At 37.5% G+C, this 22,602-nt stretch overlaps 1 protein-coding gene across 2 annotated transcripts in view; it reads right to left on the bottom strand.

Moving 5' to 3' along the window:
- Positions 1-7,921: 7,921 nt before the first annotated feature.
- gyg1b (glycogenin 1b) overlaps positions 7,922-22,602 on the bottom strand; it is a 57,593-nt gene continuing 42,912 nt past the window's right edge. For both annotated transcript variants that reach the window (XM_062991142.1, XM_062991141.1), the window contains exons 5-7: positions 19,900-20,026; positions 12,842-13,064; positions 7,922-8,849 (exon numbers count right to left, since the gene is read on the bottom strand). In XM_062991142.1, coding sequence (XP_062847212.1) covers positions 8,682-8,849; positions 12,842-13,064; positions 19,900-20,026 — 518 coding nt within the window. In that variant the 3' untranslated portion in view covers positions 7,922-8,681. The remainder of the gene's footprint in view (positions 8,850-12,841; positions 13,065-19,899; positions 20,027-22,602) is intronic.

Below are 22,602 nucleotides of genomic sequence, written 5' to 3'. Positions count from 1 at the left end.
AAAACACTGCATCTATTTTATTTGCATTTTCTATACTGTTCCTAAAACAACTGAATATTGGCAGAATTAATTTAAAAGCAAAACTCAAGCAAGTTTAACAAAACGTGTGGCATTTTTAACCCTTTAATGATCTGCTCAACAATTAGTTTAAATCTAAATAGCTGGGTAAAATAAGCTGTATTTAATAATAATCTTTTTTGGGCTGTATCTACTCCCTGATTGGCATGTGTTAAACTTTTAAAAATATTGGTATTCTTACTTTAAGAAAACACCATTTCTAACTTATGTGTCAACCTGAAGCAGCAGCTGAAAAATCATCCATAAAATGTTGAAAGTTGAGTTCTTGTTGAGACCATTAAAGGGTTAAAGACGTGCTGCATGTTCCTCAGCATCATGAATCTTTCCTCTGTCAGTGTAATACAGAAGTTATCTGAGGAAATATTTGTCTGTAGGTGAGTTTTTAAAAATGATGGGACACATCATGTCTGCACTGAATTAATTACAAACTAATGTAGTGAAACGTTTTATTTGTGGTTCGAATGTAATCGGTAGCTAGATATCTGAACAATGTTAATGCTAATAATAATAATAATAAAAACAATGGTGCTGTGGCTTTACTTTGTTTATCATTCTTAACTTACATCAGTGTGTAGGACGGGGAGATTCTGAAATGCCTATAGTATCTTTGGGTGAACGATGCGCTTTTAGAAAACAATTGCATCTGCGCATTAATGTGTTTAACCGCTGATGTAATTTACAAGCGCAGATTCGCCAAACTAGCTGCAGTCTGTCACACATCTCACATTATTTAGCTAAAACAAATTCTTGTCGTTATATTTTGTAGTAACGAGTAACGAATTCGCATACAGCAAATGTATCGGAGTAAAAGTACTCAGTTTCTTTAGGAAATGTAGTGGAGTAAAAGTGAAAGTTAACGAATTTTTTTATACTCCAGTAAAGTACAGATACTCTAAAAAAGTACTGTAACGAAGTATTATAACGAAGTACTGTAACGAAGTATTATTATAGATGTCTGTTATTATTACTTCGTTACTACACACCACTTTTTGTTACTATTATTCTTATTATTCTTACTCTTCATCTTTGTCTTCTTATTATTACAGACATCTCAAGTGTCCCGGAAGATCCGGGAGTCTCCCGCATATACATAGCGGCTCCGGGGGTACCTCCCTGAAATGAGTTTTTGCAACTTGGGATGTCTGTTATTAGTAGTTGTACTTATTAATTAAGAGCAAGAACAATTGTAGTAGTCCCAGGTTAAATATGGTTGGGGAAAGCCTTTTAAAAATCTACTGCAGGCCAGAACTGGGCCATTATTGGCCCGATAATGGTTGTTCTGGCTAGCAGGTGGTTAAGTGCTGGCTCTGGCAGTCATGGCTGGGATCCGGGCAGCCGTATACGGGCCACATTCATTTTGACACCGGGCCATACATTTTTTGCTAGCTGGGCACGTTTGAACTTAAGTCCCACTTAGCCTGACACTGTGTGGCTTTTTAAAACGTTAATCAGCTAATGTAGCTCACAATGAATTCATGTTTAGCAGGTTACACCTATTGGTGCTGTTGTAGTTTTTGATACTGTATCCTGAATATGTATCTAAATAGTACAAGCTTGACGTGTGGTTCATGTGTTCCATCCTTACAGTGTAAAATGACTTTTAAAAGGTTCTTGAAGGTTTTGGTGTAATGAGGGGTAGGGCTTGGTTTAAAAGTTAACTTGCTGTATAACAAAAATAACTTGCATTTAAGGTTTTTTTAAAGTTATTTTGCAAGCACTCTGTTTCCTCTCGCATTATAAACAATAAGTAAGTTAATACAATGCAATTAATAATAATTGTAACAATTAAATGTTAATAAATTATCAGTAATACACAGTGATGTATAAAGTACCGGAAGGCCATACATGAGTAAAAGTACAAGTATCTTGCCAGAAATTTACTTTGATAGAAGTAAAAGTCACCTTTTACAATATTACTTGAGTAAAAGTCTAAAAGTATCTGATGTTTAATGTACTTAAGTATAAAAAGTAATTTGATATTAAATGTACTTAAGTATTAAAAGTAGAAGTAAAAGTAAATGCTGTTAGTATAAATGGAAGCGGTCATTTTAAATATAAAGATTGTTCTTTTAAGCCTGTAAACAACCTTAACAATTAACCTGTTTTCTTCCTTTCATCTGAACATGATTTGTGCAAATTCATGATCATAATCAACTGTTGACATCACCTGTTTGAAATCATGACATTATTTAGTTTTTTTTTTTTTTACTTATTACTAGCCCTAAATATTCCTGTTCCAACGTTTTTAGAATGCGAGTCGATGTAAATGTAAGAAACACTGCATCTATTTTATTTGCATTTTCTATACTGTCCCATTTTTTTATTTGGATAATATATTCCAATAACAAAAAAATTATTTTGGCATAATTAATTTAAAGCAAAACTCAGGAGAGTTTAACAAAACGTGTGGCACTTTTATCCCTTTAATGATCTGTTCAACCATTAATTTAAATCAAAATATTTGAGTAAAATAAGTAAGTAAAAAGTAAGTAAAAAGCTGTATTTAAATAATATTCTTTGGGGCCATATCTACTCACTGAATGGCATGTGTTAAAGTAACGGAATACTGTACAACAATTTTTTTATATAAATGACAATACAAGTAAATACAGGATACAGCTTTACCCAACCCAACCCCACCCCACCCCACCCCAAACCTAATATCTGCTTATGCCACCATTGGCAGTAACAACTGCAATCAAAAGTTTGCCCTTGCTCACTCCTAGTCACCATCAAAAGCATCACAATGGGCTCGCAGGCATCAGCTATAAACATGATAGCAATTCCAGCAGTAGACTAGCCAGGCAAGTTCCATTTTTCAAAGATTATGCAGATTGGACCTGCTGATATTATCCTGGTAAAAGATACCACATGACTTCATGCAGTCATGTCTTGACAGGTCAGAGCTGTTTTGACAATATACACTGGCTGGCCAAAAAAAAATGTCACACACTCTAATATTTCGTTGGACTGCCTGTAGCTTTAATTAAGGCATGCATTCGCTGTGGCATCGTTTCCACAAGCTTCTGCATGTCATGTCACAACATCTATCTCTGTCCAGAGTTGCATTAATTTTTCCCCAAGATCTTGTATTGATGATGGGAGATTTGGACCACTGCGCAGTCTTCCCCAGCACATCATAAAGATTCTCAATGGGGTTCAGGTCTGGACTCTGTGGTGGCCAATCCATGTGTGAAAATGATGTCTCATGCTCCCTGATTCACTCTTTCACAATTTGAGCCCGATGAATCCTGGCATTGTCATCTTGGAATATGCCCGTGCCATCAGGGAAGAAAAAATCCATTGATGGAATAACCTGGTGGTTCAGTATATTCAGGTAGTCAGCTGACCTCATTCTTTGGGCACATAACGTTGCTGAACCTAGACCTGACCAACTGCAGCGACCCCAGATCATAGCACTGCCCCCACAGGCTTGTACGGTAGGCACTAGGCATGATGGGTGCCGCCTCTCTTCTTACCATGATGCGCCCATCACTCTGGAACAGGGTAAATCTGGACTCATCAGACCACATGACCATTCCATTGCTCCAGAGTCCGATCTTCATGCTCCCTAGCAAATTGAAGCCATTTTTGCCGGTTAGCCTCACTGACAAGTGGTTTTCTTAAGGCTACACAGCTGTTTAGTCCCAATCCCTTAAGTTCCCTTCGCATTGTGCGTGTGGAAATGCTCTTACTTTCACTATTAAACATATCCCGGAGTTCTACTGTAGTTTTTCTACCATTTGATTTCACCAAACGTTTAAGTGATCGCCGATCACGATCATTCAAGATTTTTTTCCGACCACATTCCTTCCTCGAAGATGATGTTTCCCCACTGTCCTTCCACTTTTTAATAATGCGTCGGACAGTTCTTAACCCGATTTTAGTAGTTTCAGCTTCTCCTTAGATGTTTTCTCTGCTTGATGCATGCCAATAATTTGACCCTTCTGAAACAGATTAACATCTTTTCCACGACCATAGGATGTGTCTTTCCACATGGTTTTTAAACAAATGAGAAGCTACTCACTGCATCAGTTAGGGTTAAATAACTTGTTGCCAGCTGAAACATAATCACCCATGCAGTAATTATCCAATAGGAGGCTCTTACCTATTTGCTTAGTTAAATCCAGGTGGTGACCTTTTTTTTGGCCAGGCATTGTATTAGACAAGTGGACCAAATGTTTTGGTGTATCACTGTGTATATGAATTAAAACACCTACCTTTTAGCTATAGCCTACAAAAATACAGTAGTTGTTTTGTTGGTCATCCTTTAGCTATTTATTAGTTATGGTTTCTAACCACAGGAAACTGTTGACTGGCTGTTTTTGGCTGTGCATTCAAGCAAGCTTTATACCACCATGGGCATAGAGGCTACTGCATAGGAAAGAAGACTCTTCTTATTTACACCTTAGCCATAGTGCAACAGATTTTTGCTGATTACATTAAAAAGCAGGAGCAGGGCCTTTTTATTGTGCAGCAGCCTCTAAGACAGAGTAAAGCTCACTTGACTGTTGACAATATCACCTAAATTCAAGCAGCTTCTAATTCATGGCAGACTTGTCTTTAGGTGGTTCCTGAACATCATCTGATCATTCTGACAAATTTTTTTTAAGCACAAACTTTGGGTTTGCCCAGCTTTGGTAAGAGACTAGTTTGCAATTTTAATTTAGTCAAATTCGACTTACTTATATGGGGACATAAGTCACCAGTTGTAATCAAAAGTTGTCTATTTTCAAGTGTGTTGCAGGCATAAGCCTGCTTTAAAGCATGAATAGAATGGTGATGTATTACAGTGGTGATGATTTGGGAACTGAGGACACTAACTGTTGCAGTTTTGCAAGTGAAACATTTCTCCACTCTTGCTTGTTCCAAGACATCAGCTGCTCAACAGTCCGTAGTCACCGTTGTGTGAGTCAACATTTCATGATCCACCATATGTATTCAATAAGAGACAGATCTGAAATGCAGTGCCCACACTCAGTTCCTACAGAGCCACATTGTTAATGTGCAGGCAAGATGCGATTTGGCATTGAATTGTTTGTTTTTTAAATATATATTTCATTAAATATTTTTTTGTTTATTTTTTATGCATTTTCTCCCTTTTCTCCCCCTTTAGGGCGTCTAATTGCCCAATTTGCATCACGCCTCCTCTCTGTCTGTGCCGACCCATGCCCTGAGAGACACACCCTAAGAGCACTCCCTCCTCATCACCGTGCAGGCGCCTCTAATCAGACAGCAGAGGTCGTAACTGCACCATTCTGACACAGAGAGAGAGACCCACTTCCGGCCTTAGTCCCGCCCATCTGAACAACAGGCCAATCGTTGTTCATATAGCCACTCAGCCTCGGTTGGTAAGGCAGAGCTGGATTCGATATGACATACTTGAGATCCAGCTCCGGTTGCAGCGTGTGTTTTTATCGCTGCACCACCTGAGCGGCCTATATTTTATTATTAATATATATTTTTTCCTCCCCTTTTTTTCCTTCCCTTTTAGCACGTCCAGTTGTGTCATGCTTCCTCTCCACCAATGCCGATCCCTGTTCTGATTGAGGAGAACGAAGCTAACCCACGCCCCCTCCGACACGTGGGCAGCATGCTGTATGCATCTTATCATCTATACTTTGACGAGTGCAGTGCAGCTCAGCACTGTGTATGGAGAGACACACCCTGAGAGCACCTTTTTCTCATCTCTGTGCAGGCACCATTAATCAGCCAGCAAAGGTCATAATTGCATTAGTTACGAGAGAGAGACCCCATCCGGCTTAATCCCACCCATATCTGAACAACAGGCCAATCATTGTTCATGTGGCCGCTCAGCCTAGCCAGCAGGCAGAGCTGAGATTCAATACAATGTATTCGAGATCCCAGCTCTGGTTGCAGCGTGTGTTTTTACCACTGTGCCACCTGAGCGGCTGGCATTGTATTGTTGAAATAATCATGGACCTCTCAGAAAAAATGGAAGCATATATCTCTCTTCAAAATCCCGCTTGGCGATACCATTTCTGCACAGAACTGAAACTTATGAAATATTCTGTAAACATTTTCCCTGTCCCAACTTTTTTGTATTGCAGGCATTAGAAAAATTATTTATCTCTACAAAACACAATTATTATTATACAAGTTATTCTGCCAAAATGCTTATTTAACTGACAAAAGTACAAAGAAAGTTTTTTTTTATTGTATTTTTAAAATTGTCCCAACCTTTTTGGAAATAAGGTATGTACATTTGTTTCCTAAACATTGTTTGAAAACTAGTTATGTTTGTCATTTTACAGCACAAAAGACAATGTGATATTAATTTTGTGTATTAAAAATTAAATAAGGCACTTGGGTGGTGCAGTGGTAAATTATGCTAGCCCACTATCGCTTGGATCCAGAGCTTAAATCCCCAGCGGTGCTACACAAATGTTGGTTTTCACAAAGTTTGCTGCTTCAGTTTTCATGGTGGCAATTTGCATTAACTCTAGATCGTTATGAAGAATGATCATATAAATGTCAATAAAGTCACAAAATACGATTCCGAGTCAAGTCAGGAGTCTTTAGGCTAGAGTCAAGTCACGAGTTTTTAGGCTAGCGTCCGAGTCAAGTCACGAGTCAATATAATATACACAAAACATATCTTGGAAATGTAGTGTAGAAATAAACAAATAATATGCAAGTTCAGATAAAAAAACAACAACAGATTAGTGACTGTATTTTGCTTCGTGCCTTTACTTTCCTAGGTACCAGTTAAAAGCTTAAACTGACGTGTTGTTTTCATTGCAAATTACGCACAGCGGCCAAACAGCAAAAAATCCATAATACTGCTTACCTTACCTTGTTCCAAATGTTATTACATTCATAAGCGTGTGTCCCATTAGGAATATAATCCGTTATTTTGTAAATGTGCTTATAATTAAAAACCTCCAAACACTAACTCGTTAGAAAGCCAATCAAGTGTTTTATTGACACATCATCTGTGTGATGCTGCAAACTTAATACATGCAAATAATAGCATTTCTTACTAACAATTAAAATCAGAAGGTGTGATTGGTTCAGAAAGCGGTTCGTACAATCATTAGTGGCAATTCTGTAGGAGAGTTCCATTCACATTATCTGTTACTGTGAAGTGCACTACATAGGGTATTCCACCATTTTAAGTAGGGAGCGACACTTCATCACTATACCGGAAGCTGGCTGTAACATTTACACATTGCGTGCGTTGTGGTTTAAAACAGCCGGAGCGTTATTAGAGAGCAGAAATGACACGATCAAAATTATGTCGGATCAAATATATATGTCGAGTCCCCATCTCTGACATGAGGAGATCGTGCCTCCAAGCACTGATTAGGCAAGAACTGGTTGCCATTAATCATGATTTAGCCCAGAAGCTGATCAAGCATGTCAGGGTGAATTGCAGATATCTTAAAAAGGAGTCTTTCCTTGATGTATTTGTCAATAAAAATAAATAAATAAATAAAAAAAAATAAAAAAAACTTATGAAATGCTTATAATTGTACTTCTGTATACCATAGAAACATCTGACAAAAATATCTAAAAACAGTGAAGCAGCAAACTTTGTGAAAACCAAAATTTGTGTCAGTCTCAAAACATTTGGCCATGACCGTACGGGCATAACTGGAAAAAGGGCCGAGGGATGGTCCTGCGATAGATTGACAGATAGGTGTATTGCTGCATTGAACCCAGTGATTTTTGGGGTAAACAGACCCACTGCAACACTGACCAGGATAAACTGGTGGAAAAACACACATGAAATTAAAAAAATAGAAAACAATAAATAATGCTAGTTGGTCAATTTTAGATCAGCTTAACCCGACAAGCAAACAAGACTCAAAGCATGTAGTAATCTTACCAAATTTTATTTTACAGGTGAAAATGTAAGACAGTGGAAATTAGAGAGGACAACATCATTATGTAAAGTGACATGAGAGATCACCTCACAAGTTTGTCAACATAAAAAAATGCAGGCAATCGCATCGTGCTACACACGCAAGTTCGACAAAATCGAAGAGGTTGGAGTCATTTCCATGATCAGCTTTTCTACAACCTTGTTTGAAGGCAAGAGTTTGGGGGAAAATGCCTACATTTATTGCTAACAAGCTAAATAAAAGGTGCAGGTCTCTACTGAGTGATGAGGTTGATCAGCCTTAGCAGAATTCAAGACAGCTCATGTGTGTGAGATAATAAAATCTACGCCTTCTACATTCAGTGCTCTATGAAGCTTTACAACCTCTGTACACACAAAAAAGATACTTGTTATAGAGAGGGAGAAAAACAAGCAAACGAAAAAGTCCCATTTATAAAAGTCAAACATTTATAAATGAACCAGATATTTCCATGAACCAGTGCGAGTTTGTGACTACTGAAGCAAGCGTGCTTTGTTTTTTGTTGAGTGTTTGCCCATGACAAATAGTCAGTTTCACAGTGGGCAAAAGTCTTAGGGAACACAATTGGTCGCAAAGTTGGCACACAGCATCAACAGTTCTGCATAGCTGAAGTAACCCACTCCAAACGGCACCACATCTGAGGATCTACACCCACATTTAAAGACCTTTACTCTGTGAAACTGTAAATGAGCCCTTTTAAAGGGCCTCCCCTTGGCCTTATTTTAGGAAAGCAGCAAGTTTTTTCTCTATGTTGTCGAAAGAGTCTATTCCCATGTAGTCAGCCTGGCCCTGTTCCCAGCGCTGCTTACGCTCCACTGATGAGAGAGGAGGTGGGGAGAACTGGGCCTGGGGTGTCGTCTGTACCACCTCCTCCTCCTCCTTTTCCTATCAGGATACAAAAAAACAAGTACAGATATTTAACACACGCAGCGCTAAATACAGATGTATTATTTATTTATTTATTTATTAGGATTTTAATGTCATGTTTTACACGCTTGGTTACATTCATGACAGAACAGGTAGTTACAGGTTACACAAGATTCATCAGTTCAAGTCTTTAATGTCATTCACAGTCATGCACAATTTTGTATCTTCAATTCACCTCACTTGCATGTGTTTGGACTGAGGAAAACAGCTCCCGGAGGAAACCCACGCACACATAAAGGACGCAGACCGCTCCACCAGACTGCGAATCGAACCCAGGACCTTCTTGCTGTGAGGTGACCGTGCTACCCACTGAGCCACAGTGCCACCCAATACAGATGTATAAAGCATTATTGGGGCCAGAGGTAGCTCAACAGCATGAGTGACTGGCGGTTTTGAATGTACAGTTAAAGTTTTGCCGATTTCCCCAATTATCACACCCAAATTGAAGTAGGCAGGTATTTCAATGGTCACTTAAATTTACAAGTATGTGCCAGAAAAAAAAGGTGTTCACCATAATAACCTAGCTTTACTACATCCTTTTCAAAAGCTGCAGCTATAGTTCAGTGCATCGTCAAGACTATGTCTAAAATTTGTAAGATGATAACAAACAGGGCTTTGAATCCAGAGATCTGGCAACCCTATTCACCATTCAGCAGGTGCATCCATTCCTTTCACAGGATATTAACTAGCAATTGATAAATTTTTTATAAAGAAACACTCCTACAGTTATAACCCATTAAAATAATGAATTCACTTGTGAATAAGTTGACATGCTATTGTGTATGTTTACTTTTTATACACAGTATTTAGTATGGTAGTATACACTGAGATACAGCACAGTGGTTTAAAAAAAATACAGTCCTTTCTAGCATGTTATCAATATGATCCAACAAGTCATGTTATGTTTAAATATATTGAAAACAGCAGACTTTATGTTAACACTGGGAGAAATAAAAGACATATAACTATGCAAATGAGGAGCAATGTAGAGATAACCAATCATAGCTGGGCACAAAGTTCAATTTTTATTCAGTTTGGTCATATTACTGCCTTCATCACTGAACCCAGCACAAACCCAAACCCAAAGATTTTGAAATGTTTACTCTTACCTGTGTTAAATTCTGCAAAAATAAACAATACATTAAATGTATTCCTTAAGGGCACTTAAGTGGCATTGCAATTTAATACACTAGCCTACCAACTTGGATTGGTGCTCTACAAGCACAATTGGCCATCTCTAAGAGAGGGAAGGCCAGCTTACAATTCACGTCATTGGGAGTTTGATGAAATCTGGTTGAGGCGCCAGTCTGAGCAGTGGAAGAATACTCCAGTGTGGTGTGTTTCTTTACACGTCACAGAAATTCACTGCTAGCAGGTTAAAAGAAGTATCTGATGGCTACATGTGTTCGAGGGGGCGTGTGTCTTATTGTCTAATATGCTGGTGGTTCAGGATTGGACATCTTTAAAATTATGCGTATTAAAATAAATATTTGGCTTATTAAACCAACATATGTTTTCATTATTATAAGAATCAATATGTGGTCAGATTTCTGTCAGCTCAGCTTGTTTCAAATCTGATTAAAAGCAAATTCCCGGAACTGCGACTCGGCCTGATTTGCATCACTGGACTTTGTGGGTTTTGAAGCTTCTGCTAGCAGGCTGAGCACAACTTAAACAGACTGCTTTGATCCTTTTTCTAATAATTTTAGAAGTGTCTGTGGCTTGATCAAAGGCCTTATTGTAAGATACTGGAGCACCCCCATTTGGCTTAAAACACGAACCAAATCTCTATCACAAAGGAGCCCTGTTATGCCACTTCAAGATGGTCCTTTGTGAAAGCCTAGCAAACAGATGTTCATGCTATCAGCTGACATAAAGAGGGTCATATGGAGTCCTAGAGAACTGTAGTATAAACAGTGTCTTAGAATAAAAGGCAAATCATCAAATTAAACCTTGCATACATAGTATCTAACCAGTGTACAGAACACTGTGAACTTTAGAATAACTGAATAGCATATTAGGGCTTTAGGTATACATTTGAGTTAAAGTGTGCAACAAATCAAGAGTTCTTAATACACTTTATCCAGGTACCTCATTACAGTTTAGTTGTGGATTTTTAAAAACATGCTTTTAAAGTTTTTTTTTAAATAATTTAAGCTATTTAATTATTATTAAAGGGATTATTAAACATTTGACTTTAGCCAAATCAAGAGTTAGTTTGATCCCCATAGTAAATGAAGCGTATAATGAAAGAAGTAATGAAATGGTCTTGGTTTTGTCAAGATTTAGCTCTAATGCTACAACGATACAATACTGTTTAGCATTAGACACGTTCGTCTGGGTCCCCCTAAGACAATCGTTTTTTGTCGTCAAATCTGAAACAAGGCCACTAAAACGGTTTACACTGTGGTACTAGTCCTAAACAGTTTTGGAAAACAGAAAAACTTCACCATTAAAGCCCTCATCTTTAACAGTATCACTTAAAATTGATATTTTAATTACTGGTGGGAATTGCATGGGTGATACTTTTAACCAACACTTTACATCAAGTCAGGACATGTCCCTGCATCTACAGTTCAAAAGGTTTCAAGTAATTCGCTTTCCTGTCTTATAGTTTCAGTTTAGGCCTCTGCGTCAACTCTGCCTCATGCTGTCAGTCATAGATTCTCGCTCAAGACCATGGGGACGGTGTCCTGAGTGACCTCCTAAAAAGCCTGCCGGGTAAGATGAGCTGGATCCATTCTACACAGCTCCCAATACTGCTGCTACAATTAAGTTTTTTTATGTAATTTATCCATTCATAATGATCAAAATACCAACAGAGCAGATTTGTTTGATCACCATTCTTAAAAAGAGTTTGCACAACAACAATTTACCAAACCTGTTATGGCCTGTTTCCAAATTTCCAAATCTGACTATTCAAACCACTGGTCCTCAACTACCACGGCCACGGACCGGTATTGGTCTGTATTGGTGCATCATTTATTATCGGGCTGCACAGAAAAAATAAATAATTAGAGATCGCTACAAAAGTAATGAAAAAACTGCTTCCATTTCCAACACACTTCGGGTGTTATTGTCACCCATCACCCCTAGGTGGGAGCGTTTCAATGCAGCGATAAAAGCTCAGCGTTCCCATTGATTTTCCATCATTTGTGAGTAGTACTGTTATTCTATTTTAAATCCCCCCATCCCTGCTGATCCGTTAAATTATATCTTATATGAAACTAGTCCGTGGTGCAAAAAAAAAAAAAAAAAAAAAAAACGGTTGGGGATCGCTGATCTAAATGACTATAATATTTTGGTCGATATACAGTCAGGCTTTCTACTAGGTTATGGTTGTGTTAGTGTGTTTTTAAATAGTGTGTCTTAAATAATATTTTGTCTGTATTGATGCTAAACAACACTGTGCTGCAATATTTATTAACCTGGCTAAAGCGTTTATTAACCTTGCTAAAGTATTTGATTGTCAATTCTCATTAGCAGACACAAAAAAAGGACACAAAATGTTCCAGCAGTACACTTGTTTAAATACATGGGTTGATTGAGCAGCAAGAGATTTTAAATGTAAATATGGATGCCCCTGCTGAAAAGCTGAAATGGTTAGGTTGTAGAATATAAGCAATGAGTCTAACAAGAATAACATGAGTATATTCTGTGCTTTTATATGGGCAAAGTAAACTGGACCAAGGGCTAAATACAGGGGTCCCAGTAACCAAATTATGTTTCTTATTTATTTACATGGCTACCACATTAGATTATTCTCAAATTTTTCATGTGAAATTAGCTAGCCAGTTAAGTGAGCAGACACCTTTTACTCATCTTAAGTAAGGGTGCCAAACATTTCAGAGATGACTTATATAAAGTTACATTTACTAATTATATCACAAGTCGTATTACTTATGTTGCATTACTACTACTAGTTATCCATAACATGATACAAAACTCACCTGACAGCTGGGCTCGAAAAAGTTAAAAGGCTGGTCTTTGTATTCCTCCTTTAGCATAGGTACCACACAGCTGCTATACAGACTCCACCACTGCAGTAGGTAACTGGGGTGTGTGGTACCCTCCTGTACGCCCCCCTTTATTGTACTCTGTTTGGGGTCATATGCATAGTTCCAGGGCTTCATCTTTCCAAGAAAGTGAACCACTTTGGCGTTTGCACCGTACCTGAGAAAAAGATAGAATTACATCCACAAATTCTTAAAATGACATTAACAGACTACATTTGCACATACAGTTGTTTTTTTGTATTTAAAAGTGTTTCTTCCCTTTCTGATTATAAGGGACAGATATTTACCTCCACACTAAACAGACTTAAATAATATTTAATAAAATACATGGTGAACACTAGAAACACCAAATTTATGAAAAAGAATTACAGCATCTTCATCTCTGCTATCTCCAGTTCAGTCTCCTGTCTTGTCAGTGCCACCACCTACAAGCCATAACATAGCAGGCCTCACCACTGTCTTGTAAGCTGTCTCTTTTACTGTGTCATATCCCTCTTATAGCAAGCAACCACTACACACCACCAGCTCTCTTCTTCACCCTTTTACCACACTCGACAGTAAAATGTCTTTCACATCACTGACAGTTTTGGCTCTTTCGTGCAGAACTGAATTAATTTAGCCATATTGTGGGGCTTGTGCTCATTAAGGTCCAACCAAAGCCTCTAAATATCAAGAATTTGACTGTTTGAGGCCACAAAGACAAATTGCAAGTTTTAGATTATGGCCTGATGGCCAGACATTACTCTACTGGATCTTTTGGTAGAATAAAGCAATAAGCCACGAGAGACAGTGCGTTACTGCAATTTTCGTGCGTTCACGTCTTTCCCCATGATAAAATCGTAGCAGTAACGCACCGTCTCGAGTGGCTTATTGCTTTTATAAAACGGCGGTCAACATAAAATATAATAAAATACAACAATGTTCAATTTTTAAATGTTTTATTTACAAAAACACTTACAAAAAGCATTCTTCCGCAAAATCAGGTGATCCACTAACAGTGTTGCTAGGCAACATGAGGGCGAACATAACATTCGCAATAAACATTCCTCCACAAACACTATTACACTATTTCTTGGACGAAACACCCGCTTAATGATTAGGATTACTGTTTATATTAATCTGAAGTAGTACAATAGTACATGCCTTAAAATAGTGTTCAACCAAGTTTGTACTTTTTCTTTTCAGTGGCGTATTAATATGGAATGATGTGAGGTGGTCATAGGTGCGCGTATATCGGGGATTTTACAACGGCTTCAGCCAATAAGATTTTAGGACCGGAACTATCCGTTTTATAATGGCTTTTTGATCATCAACTGTTTTCCCTAAGTATTTTTCTAATGGTAAAATCATGAATGCTGACCCTGTATTACGAATGCTGGAATTCTCCTGTATTATGAATGCTGTAATACTGAGTCTCACTGTAGTTTATTAATGTTTGTTAAACATTACAAATTATGCTGAGAAGAAATTCGAACAGTTGTTATACGTTTTCCAAGAATTAACAAAACAGGTTTATCATTAATAAGAACCAGCTGGATTATGAATTATACTGTCCAAAGTCAAGTGAGTCATCTTTTCACATTTGTGATATTCATGGTAGGAATCGGTGTTTTGTGCTTGTTTTATTGGTCTTATATTATTGATTATTTCTGTATTATCTTTAGTGAGGAGTTCTTTTAATGTTTTGGGCAACTGTTGTCTTTGTATTTCACTGTTGTACTTTGGGCAATAATTCAGGATATGTTTTATGGTGATGGGTGTCTGACATTCTTTGCAAAGTGTGAGGTCCTCTCCTAGTATTAGGTGTTGGTGTGTCAGCCTGGACTGGCAAGTGAGCTTGCTAGGAACCGCACCTTAAAGCTCGACCTTACTTGACCTTTGTTACTGATTACATGGACAAACTATGGTCATTTCTAGCATTCCAGATGAATGAAATTAAATGAAACAACCTTAAGAAATGTAAAACATTAGTCAGTGTAAGAAACACCAGCCTTAAGAGATACAGTATCTGTATCAGTCTACACATCAGTCCCATTGAACACAGTCTATTCATGCTAGCCTATACAACACGAGGGTCAGCTTTACTTTGTGTGCGTGTTGCATACATTCATTTGATGCATGTATGCTGTGTCTGTCTGTCTGTGTCTCAGTAGGTCTTTCTGCATGTCTGTCTCTTTCTCTCTGCCTTCCTGCCTGTCTCTGCCTGTCTGTCTATTTTTTCTGTCTATCTGTCTGTCTCACTCTCTGTCTATCTTTGCCTGTCTGTTGTTATCTATCTCTGTCTGTCTCTCTGTCTGTCTGTCTCAGTATGTCTTTCTGTATGTCTGTCTCTCTCTGCCTTCCTGTCCGTCTCTGCCTGTCTGTCTTTTTCTGTCTCTCTGTCTGTTTCACTCTGTCTGTCTTTGCCTGTCTGTTTTTATCTAGCTTTGTCTGTCTCTGTCTCTCTCTCTCTGTTTGTCTTTCTGTCTGTCTGCCTCTCTCTCTCACACACAGACACACTCACACACACTCACAGCAGGACATGATGTAGGACAGAGTAAAAGGACACACTTTTATACCTGCGGGTTCAGTGGACCTGAACACCACATGTGTAATATAAGTGTGTGTGTGTGTGTGTTTGAAAACGGGTCCCACAGACCCAAACCGCACACAAGGGTTAATTCATGTTGCACCAATTTTTGGTGGGTATTTTTATTACATTTGACAATTGAAATTTGTCAATTTAGTCTTTTTTCATTAGCACAGCAAATACTAGCAATAGGTCAATCAATTACTAACAAAATGTTTCATGTAACAAAATAAAGAATCTGTTGTGGCATGATTTTTTTAAAATTATATATGTTACTGTATGTATTTTTGACTGTGATACAACTAAGCACTCTTTGGGAGTCGGAAAATAGTATTAATTATCATGTTCAAGTGTCTGCATCATTTTGGCCATATAATCCAATTGAATGGCCCATTTCAAAACTCATGTTCCAATTAATTTCCAAAGCATTCAATGTGGTTAAGTTCTGTGCAGGCCAATTACGTTTGTCCACACCAGACTGTGTTTTTATGGATCTTTTTGTGCACCTGTCCCAAATGGTTGCCACACAGTTGGAAGCATAAAGTTTATTTTATTAGTCTTCTAACACACTGATATCAAGACATCTGATACCAAATTATCAACTGGAGAACAGTGTATGAAATCAACAAGCAGTCAACAGTTACATGCTGGACATTCTTCCAACCTTTTGCCAGGCTCCCATTTTAAAATCCATGCCTGTAAGGTATACAATATCCAGATGTGTCATTTAGTTAAGACATGCAATCATTTGACTGACTGAGTGTCTTTTAAACAGAAGTGTTTTAAGCTTTTGATCCTGGTAGTGTTGTTGAGGGGGAGTCCCACTTCCTCATATCCATGGATATTACACAACAAGTCTGAGGTCCTTAATCAGCACCTTTATTTTAGTCTGGTGGAGTCAGTCCTAGATGGCGGATATTTAATCTCCGACTGGTCTCTTACTCCATCTCATCATACATTACAGATATCACTCGACTGGTAACCTGATGTTATTTTGCCATGATGTCACATGACATTCATGTGATCCAGGTTTCATGTAACTTTACACCCTGAGCTGTACAAACTGTGCTTGTAAATACGGTCACAAAATCTACAATACTATAAGAAATGACAGCACTATTAGAAAAGTGGTGACTAAGGTTTCTAATACCATCTATTTATTTATTTATTTATTAGGATTTTAACGTCTTGTTTTACACACTTTGGTTACATTCATGACAGGAAGGTAGTTACACAAGATTCATCAGTTCACAAGTTTAATGTCAAACACAGTCATGGACAATTTTGTATCTTCAATTAACCTCACTTGCATGTTTTTATACTGTGGAAGGAAACCGGAGCTCCAGGAGGAAACCCATGCAGACACAGGGAGAACATGCAAACTACATAGAAAGGATCTGGACTGCTCCATCTTGGGATCGAACCCAGGACCTTCTTGCTGTGAGGCGACAGCACTACCCACTGAGCCTCCGTGTCGCCCTCCAATACCATCTAAATAATAAAGGTTATTCCATTTCAAAATCAACCACTTTGTCCTGGTCAGGATCACAGCAGGTCAGGTTCCATTGGGAAACACTGGTGCAAGGCAGAAATACAGCACCAATCAATGGTAGGCCTTGACCATCCACCTCTCAGACATAGCCAATTGTGTGTGAAGACACCTGTCTGGTTGATGATACCTCTAAGATTCAAACCCACATCTCAGTGGTAGTGGGTTAGCTTAAATGGTTATTTGCACCTCAAATAGCTCTTTAAAATTTGCAGCAAGGACACTGTTTTTGAGTTAATATTCCCAATAATCAACTTCATTTGTATTTTCTAAAGAAACAACACAGTCCTTGTACAATGTTTTAGTGTTTATTTTATTTAACACATTGATTATTCCAATGAGTTACTTTCAAGGCAGAGAAGATAGGTGGGATCTTTTGATCAATTTTGTATTTGTGAGAAAGTTGAGTATAATTTTTGCATTGCTCTGGTTAAGGATCTCTCTCTCTCATTGAGTTGGAAGGGGGTTGCTACAAAAATGCTATGATGTCCAAGGTGGTTGCTAAATGGCTGCTATTGGTTTTCGGGTAGGTCCTAGGCTGATATAAATGGACCCTAGGATGTTGCAACTAATGTGGTGTCCCAAGAATTTGGTTGGTCCGTTGTTTAATGTGGTTGCTTTGGTATTCCAAGCTGTGATTAAGATGTTGCTAATGTACTCACGTTCCTTTTGAAAAGAAACACACTAAGATAAACATTTTTAGGTTCTTAAACTTCTCTCTAGTAGCCATGTCACGGTCAGTCCCGTGGATAACATTTCCCCCTTCTAATGTTTAACCCTGTGCAAACAATGGAAGGTGAGAACCAGCTGATGTTTTTCATTCTTTCTCTCTGGTGGGCATGTTGCTCCAATATATAGCACTGTTCTTTCACAGATAAAGTGAAGCTTGCAGCCAGAAAGTCAATTTAAGAATACTAATATCCTGCTGTTTATCCTGCTTTAAATTTATTGAAAAGTCTTAATAAAACCCAAAGGAAAGATACAACACAGCTGTTATTTGTTTTTTCTTAACAAACACAGTACAGTGGAGCTGAAATCAGCATGAGACAGTAGCTGCAAGACACTCACATAATACGAATGGGTAACCTGATCTACTGGAGATGGTCAGTATGTTTTAGTGCCAAACAGTCATTGCTAATTTGCATAAAATTAAGGGAATATCAGTTTGTTGAAACAACGCTGTGTCAGTTATTGCTGTTAATAACCTAATCACATGCTTCTATATAGCATCTTTTTTTTGTTTGTTTTAGTCAATTACTAGTGTGAATGCAGTGTACTGTAATCGATCACACATGAAAAAAAGCCAAACCTGACATGGAGCAGTGGTCAGTTTTTAGTGTGTGCAGTCATACAGACATGGGTGTAGTCACCTCATGCTGAGCAGAAAGCTGCCTGGATGGTGGTCAGAATTCAAATTCAAAAACCGCAAATGAATAAATATATAAATAAAGGATGGGGTGTCTGGCATGAATTGCACACTACTGGCACACAGGACACAAAGAGGCTTTACAACACAGGACTTAGGGGCTGCTATACAAGGAAAAAAATTATCTAACTCAAATGTGTTTTTGTATATAATCTTTCTGACAAGTAAATAATGGTTGCTCTCTAATGCTATAAAACTGATAGCTCCCACAGAGATGCAAGACATATGCTTCAGTTATTATTTGTTAATTAATAACAGTCAAATGTCAAAATATTCCATAGACACGTCAGTCTGTGCATGCGAATTGCAAAGTTTAAACTAAAATGAGTATTTCTTCAGTTAGTTGGTAATAGGGGTGCAATTCTGTTAATCTTCTTTTTAACCAACACCCTACTGTAATCAGTTGACAGTTAACAGCGTAGAGTCACATTAAAATATACAATAGTGTTTAGTCTGAGTCTTTATCCTTTAATTAATAAAACTGTGAAACGTATCTAGTGTGGCAGTAATGTAGAACAGTTAGGTGAACATAAAACACTAAGCAGAATCAGTTCATCATCAGAATGTAGATTTTATAGGGATGACCAAGAACAGTTTATTATATTCATAATAAAGATGAAGTGACTATATTAAAGATGTTCATACAGGAGCATCATGCAAAATACCCATTTTATTTTTGGAAAATAATAATAATAACCTTACAGATCCATTCATTCACTGTAACATGCATTCAGACTTCATATCGACACTAAAAAGGTTCTCTTAGTTGTTTATTGATTTTTTCCCCCAATTCTCTCCCCGATCTAGTCGTATCCTATTACCCCGATTGAGTTACGCTTCACCTCTACTAAAAAAAACCTCCACTGCTGACTGAGGAGCTTCGCAACTGACACATGCCCCCTTCGACACGTGCGCAGAACCAACTGCCTCTTTTCACCAGCACGAGGAGAATTCGTATGTAGATCAGCCTTGTGCACGGAGAGCCAAACCCTGATCAGCATCATTCCTCTACATTGTGCAGACGCCATCAATCAGCCAATAGAGGTCGTAATTGCACCAGTTATGAGGAACGATGTATTCGAAATCCCAGCTCTGGCTGTTTGTTATTTTAATGTTTAACAGTTCAGTTTATGAATTAAATATATATAACTCCATAAAACCCCACATTTTCTGTTATGATTAAAAAAAGCATCTCAGTGCTGCACACTGAAGATGTGAGGGTTAGTCTCAAATCAACAGTTTAAACTTTCACTGGCTTTCTTCAAATCAAGTATTAGCGTTAACCTGCATCATTAATCAAACAATGATTGTTGATTTGTTGCTTAATTATTAACATATCAAATGGGTAAATGTCCGTTTATGCATTCAAGTGGAAAAATAACAAAAAAGGTTGTAGGTTCTCACTGAAGTGGGCTGTGTTAAGTGATACTGTTAGATGTGGTACTTACTGTTTGAATGCAGGAAGGTAAGTATAAATTGCTATGCTGCTCATGTTGTAGATAAAGGGAAGATGTTTTCTGATATCTGCTGTGGCCCAGTCTTTAAAGAAACCATTTAGGACTCCCTGATCCCCTCCTGCAATAAGAAAGAGCACATATAACCTGTCCTTTTCATGCCACGCTGGCACATCAGTTAATTTAGCCATCATATTTAGATCTTTTACTCATTAGACATTGTTAGTGAAGTGACAATAAGATAACATGATCAACATTTCAATCACCTCTATTATCCGTTCTGCCTCAATATAACCTGCATCCGAAAATACTTGAAACTGTGCCCAATAATGGGGCATATCCAGCACCATACTTCAGCCTCAGCTGCTCGTAAAGTATGTCATTGCTTGGTCAGTGTTGCGAAATGACAAGTCAATCAGAGCCAGTTGTATCATTTTTAGAATCATTAAACACTTACTAAAATCTTATGTTTTCCCTTTGCCAAAAATACAATCAACATGTCAGATCACGCTGATATAATAAATCTAGAACTTCTTTCAAATGTATAAACTCTCAGTGGGTTCTTGTGCTTACAACTGCAGTGGATTGATAAAGTATTCAGCCCCCTAAATTATTTTAGCTCACATTATCTCAGGTTACATATTTTACAAAAATTGTTTTCTCCCCACCCATATTGATCTATAAAAGTGTGCCGTCAAATCGTCAAATGTATAATCCTAAAACCAGCAATGAAAAAAAAATAAAAATTGGATAATAATTTTTTATTTTTATACTGATCTGATTATCCATCCAAAAATAAATAAATAAATAAATAAATAAAAAGATTTTATACTGCCCACTAGTAGGGCTTGGCAGTATGACCAAAAATTTGTATCACTGTATTTTTAAGATTTTGATCATGTTTTTTTTGTATTACTGGGACTTTTTATATGTCTGTGGCTTATTCTAATGTCATAAGTACATAGAATATAAAAGTTTTAATTTCACTTTAAGCTTTAAAATGACAATATATGATGGAATCAGTATAAATACAATTTTCATTGTTTATTTAATATTTAAGTATTGTACAATTACCCTTAGATCTCCCTTTAACAAATAAAACAACGTTTGCAATCTCTACTATACAACTTGACCACTAGTCTGCTGTAGAAAAGTGGACGACTTCAAATATCTCCGCTTCCAGTTTACTTCTAACGATGGTTTAGCAATTGACCCCGTATTTTCACCCCGTAAGACATACCTGGAATCCACCGTTTGAATTATTGCTCTAAAAGCTTCTTTCTCGACTGTATATAGAGGAATATTGTATAATTTGCTGTTTACTGAAGCCTACAGCTGTTGTATTAACTACAACCCCTGGCAAAAATTATGGAATCACCACTCTTGGAAGATGTTCTGTCAATTGTTTAATTTTGTAGAAAAAAAATAAATCACAGACATGCCACAAAACTATCATTTTTCAAAATGTCAACCTTCTGGCATTAAGAAACAATAAAAAAAAAGAAACAAATATAATAGTTGTGGTCAGTCACAATTGCTTTTTTTTTAGATCAAGTAGAGGAAAAAAATATGGAATCACTCAAATCTGAGGAAAAAATTATGGAATCACTCTGTAATTTGCAGTTTAAAAACAAAACATCTGCAGCAGATTAGATTTGCTAATTATTCTTCAGTTTAAAAAGAGTGCTTACACCTCGGAGAGCTGTTGCACAAAGCAGATTGTCATGAATCATGGTTCCAACACAAGATATGTCAGTTGAAACAAATGAGAGGATTATAAAACTCCTTCAAGAAGATAAATCATTGTGGAATGTCGCAAAAGATGTTGGTTGTTCCCAGTAAGCTGTGTTTAAAATCTGGACCAAGTACAAACAAAATGGGAAGGTTGTAAAAGGGAAGCATACTGGTAGACCAAGTAAGACATCAAAGCATCAAGATAGAAAACTTAAAGCAATATGTCTTGAAAACAGAAAATGCACAACAAAACAAATGAGAAACAAGTGGCCGGAAAGTGGAGTCAACGTCTGTGACTGAACTGTAAGAAATCACCTAAAAGAAATGGGATTTACATACAGAGAAGCCAAACAAAAGCCATCATTAACACCTAAAAAGAAAAGAACAAGGTTAAAGTAGGCTAAAGAAAAGCAATCGTGGACTGTGGGTGACTGGATAAAAGTGATCTTCAGTGATGAATCGCGAATCTGCATTGGGCAAGGTGATGATGCTGGAACTTTTGTTTGGTGTCTGTCCAATGAAATTTATGAAGATAACTGCCTAAAGAAAACATGTTAATTTCCACAGTTGTTGATGATATGGGCCTGCATGTCGGGTAAAGGCACAGGGGAGATGGTCTTCAATAAATGCCAAAGTCCACATTGAAATTTTGGACGCTTTTCTTATTCCATCAGTTGAAAGGATGTTTGGTGATGATGACTTCATTTTTCAAGATGATAATGCATCTTGCCATAGGGCAAAGGACGTGAAAACTTTCCTTCAAGAAAACATATAATGTCAATGGCATGGCCTGCAAATAGTCCGGATCTCAATCCACCTGAAAATCTCAGGTGGAAATTGAAGAAAATGGTCAATGACAAGGTTCCAACCTGCAAAGCTGATCTGGCAACAGCAATAAGAGACAGTTGAAGGCAGATTGATGAAGAATACTGTTTGTCATTGATTAACTCCATGCCTCAGAGA

Source organism: Trichomycterus rosablanca, chromosome 3, assembly GCF_030014385.1.
Source record: "Trichomycterus rosablanca isolate fTriRos1 chromosome 3, fTriRos1.hap1, whole genome shotgun sequence".
In the NCBI taxonomy this organism is placed as follows: Eukaryota; Metazoa; Chordata; class Actinopteri; order Siluriformes; family Trichomycteridae; genus Trichomycterus; species Trichomycterus rosablanca.
Note: the sequence above shows the minus strand (reverse complement) of the source record. Positions and strands in the feature narration are given on the sequence as shown.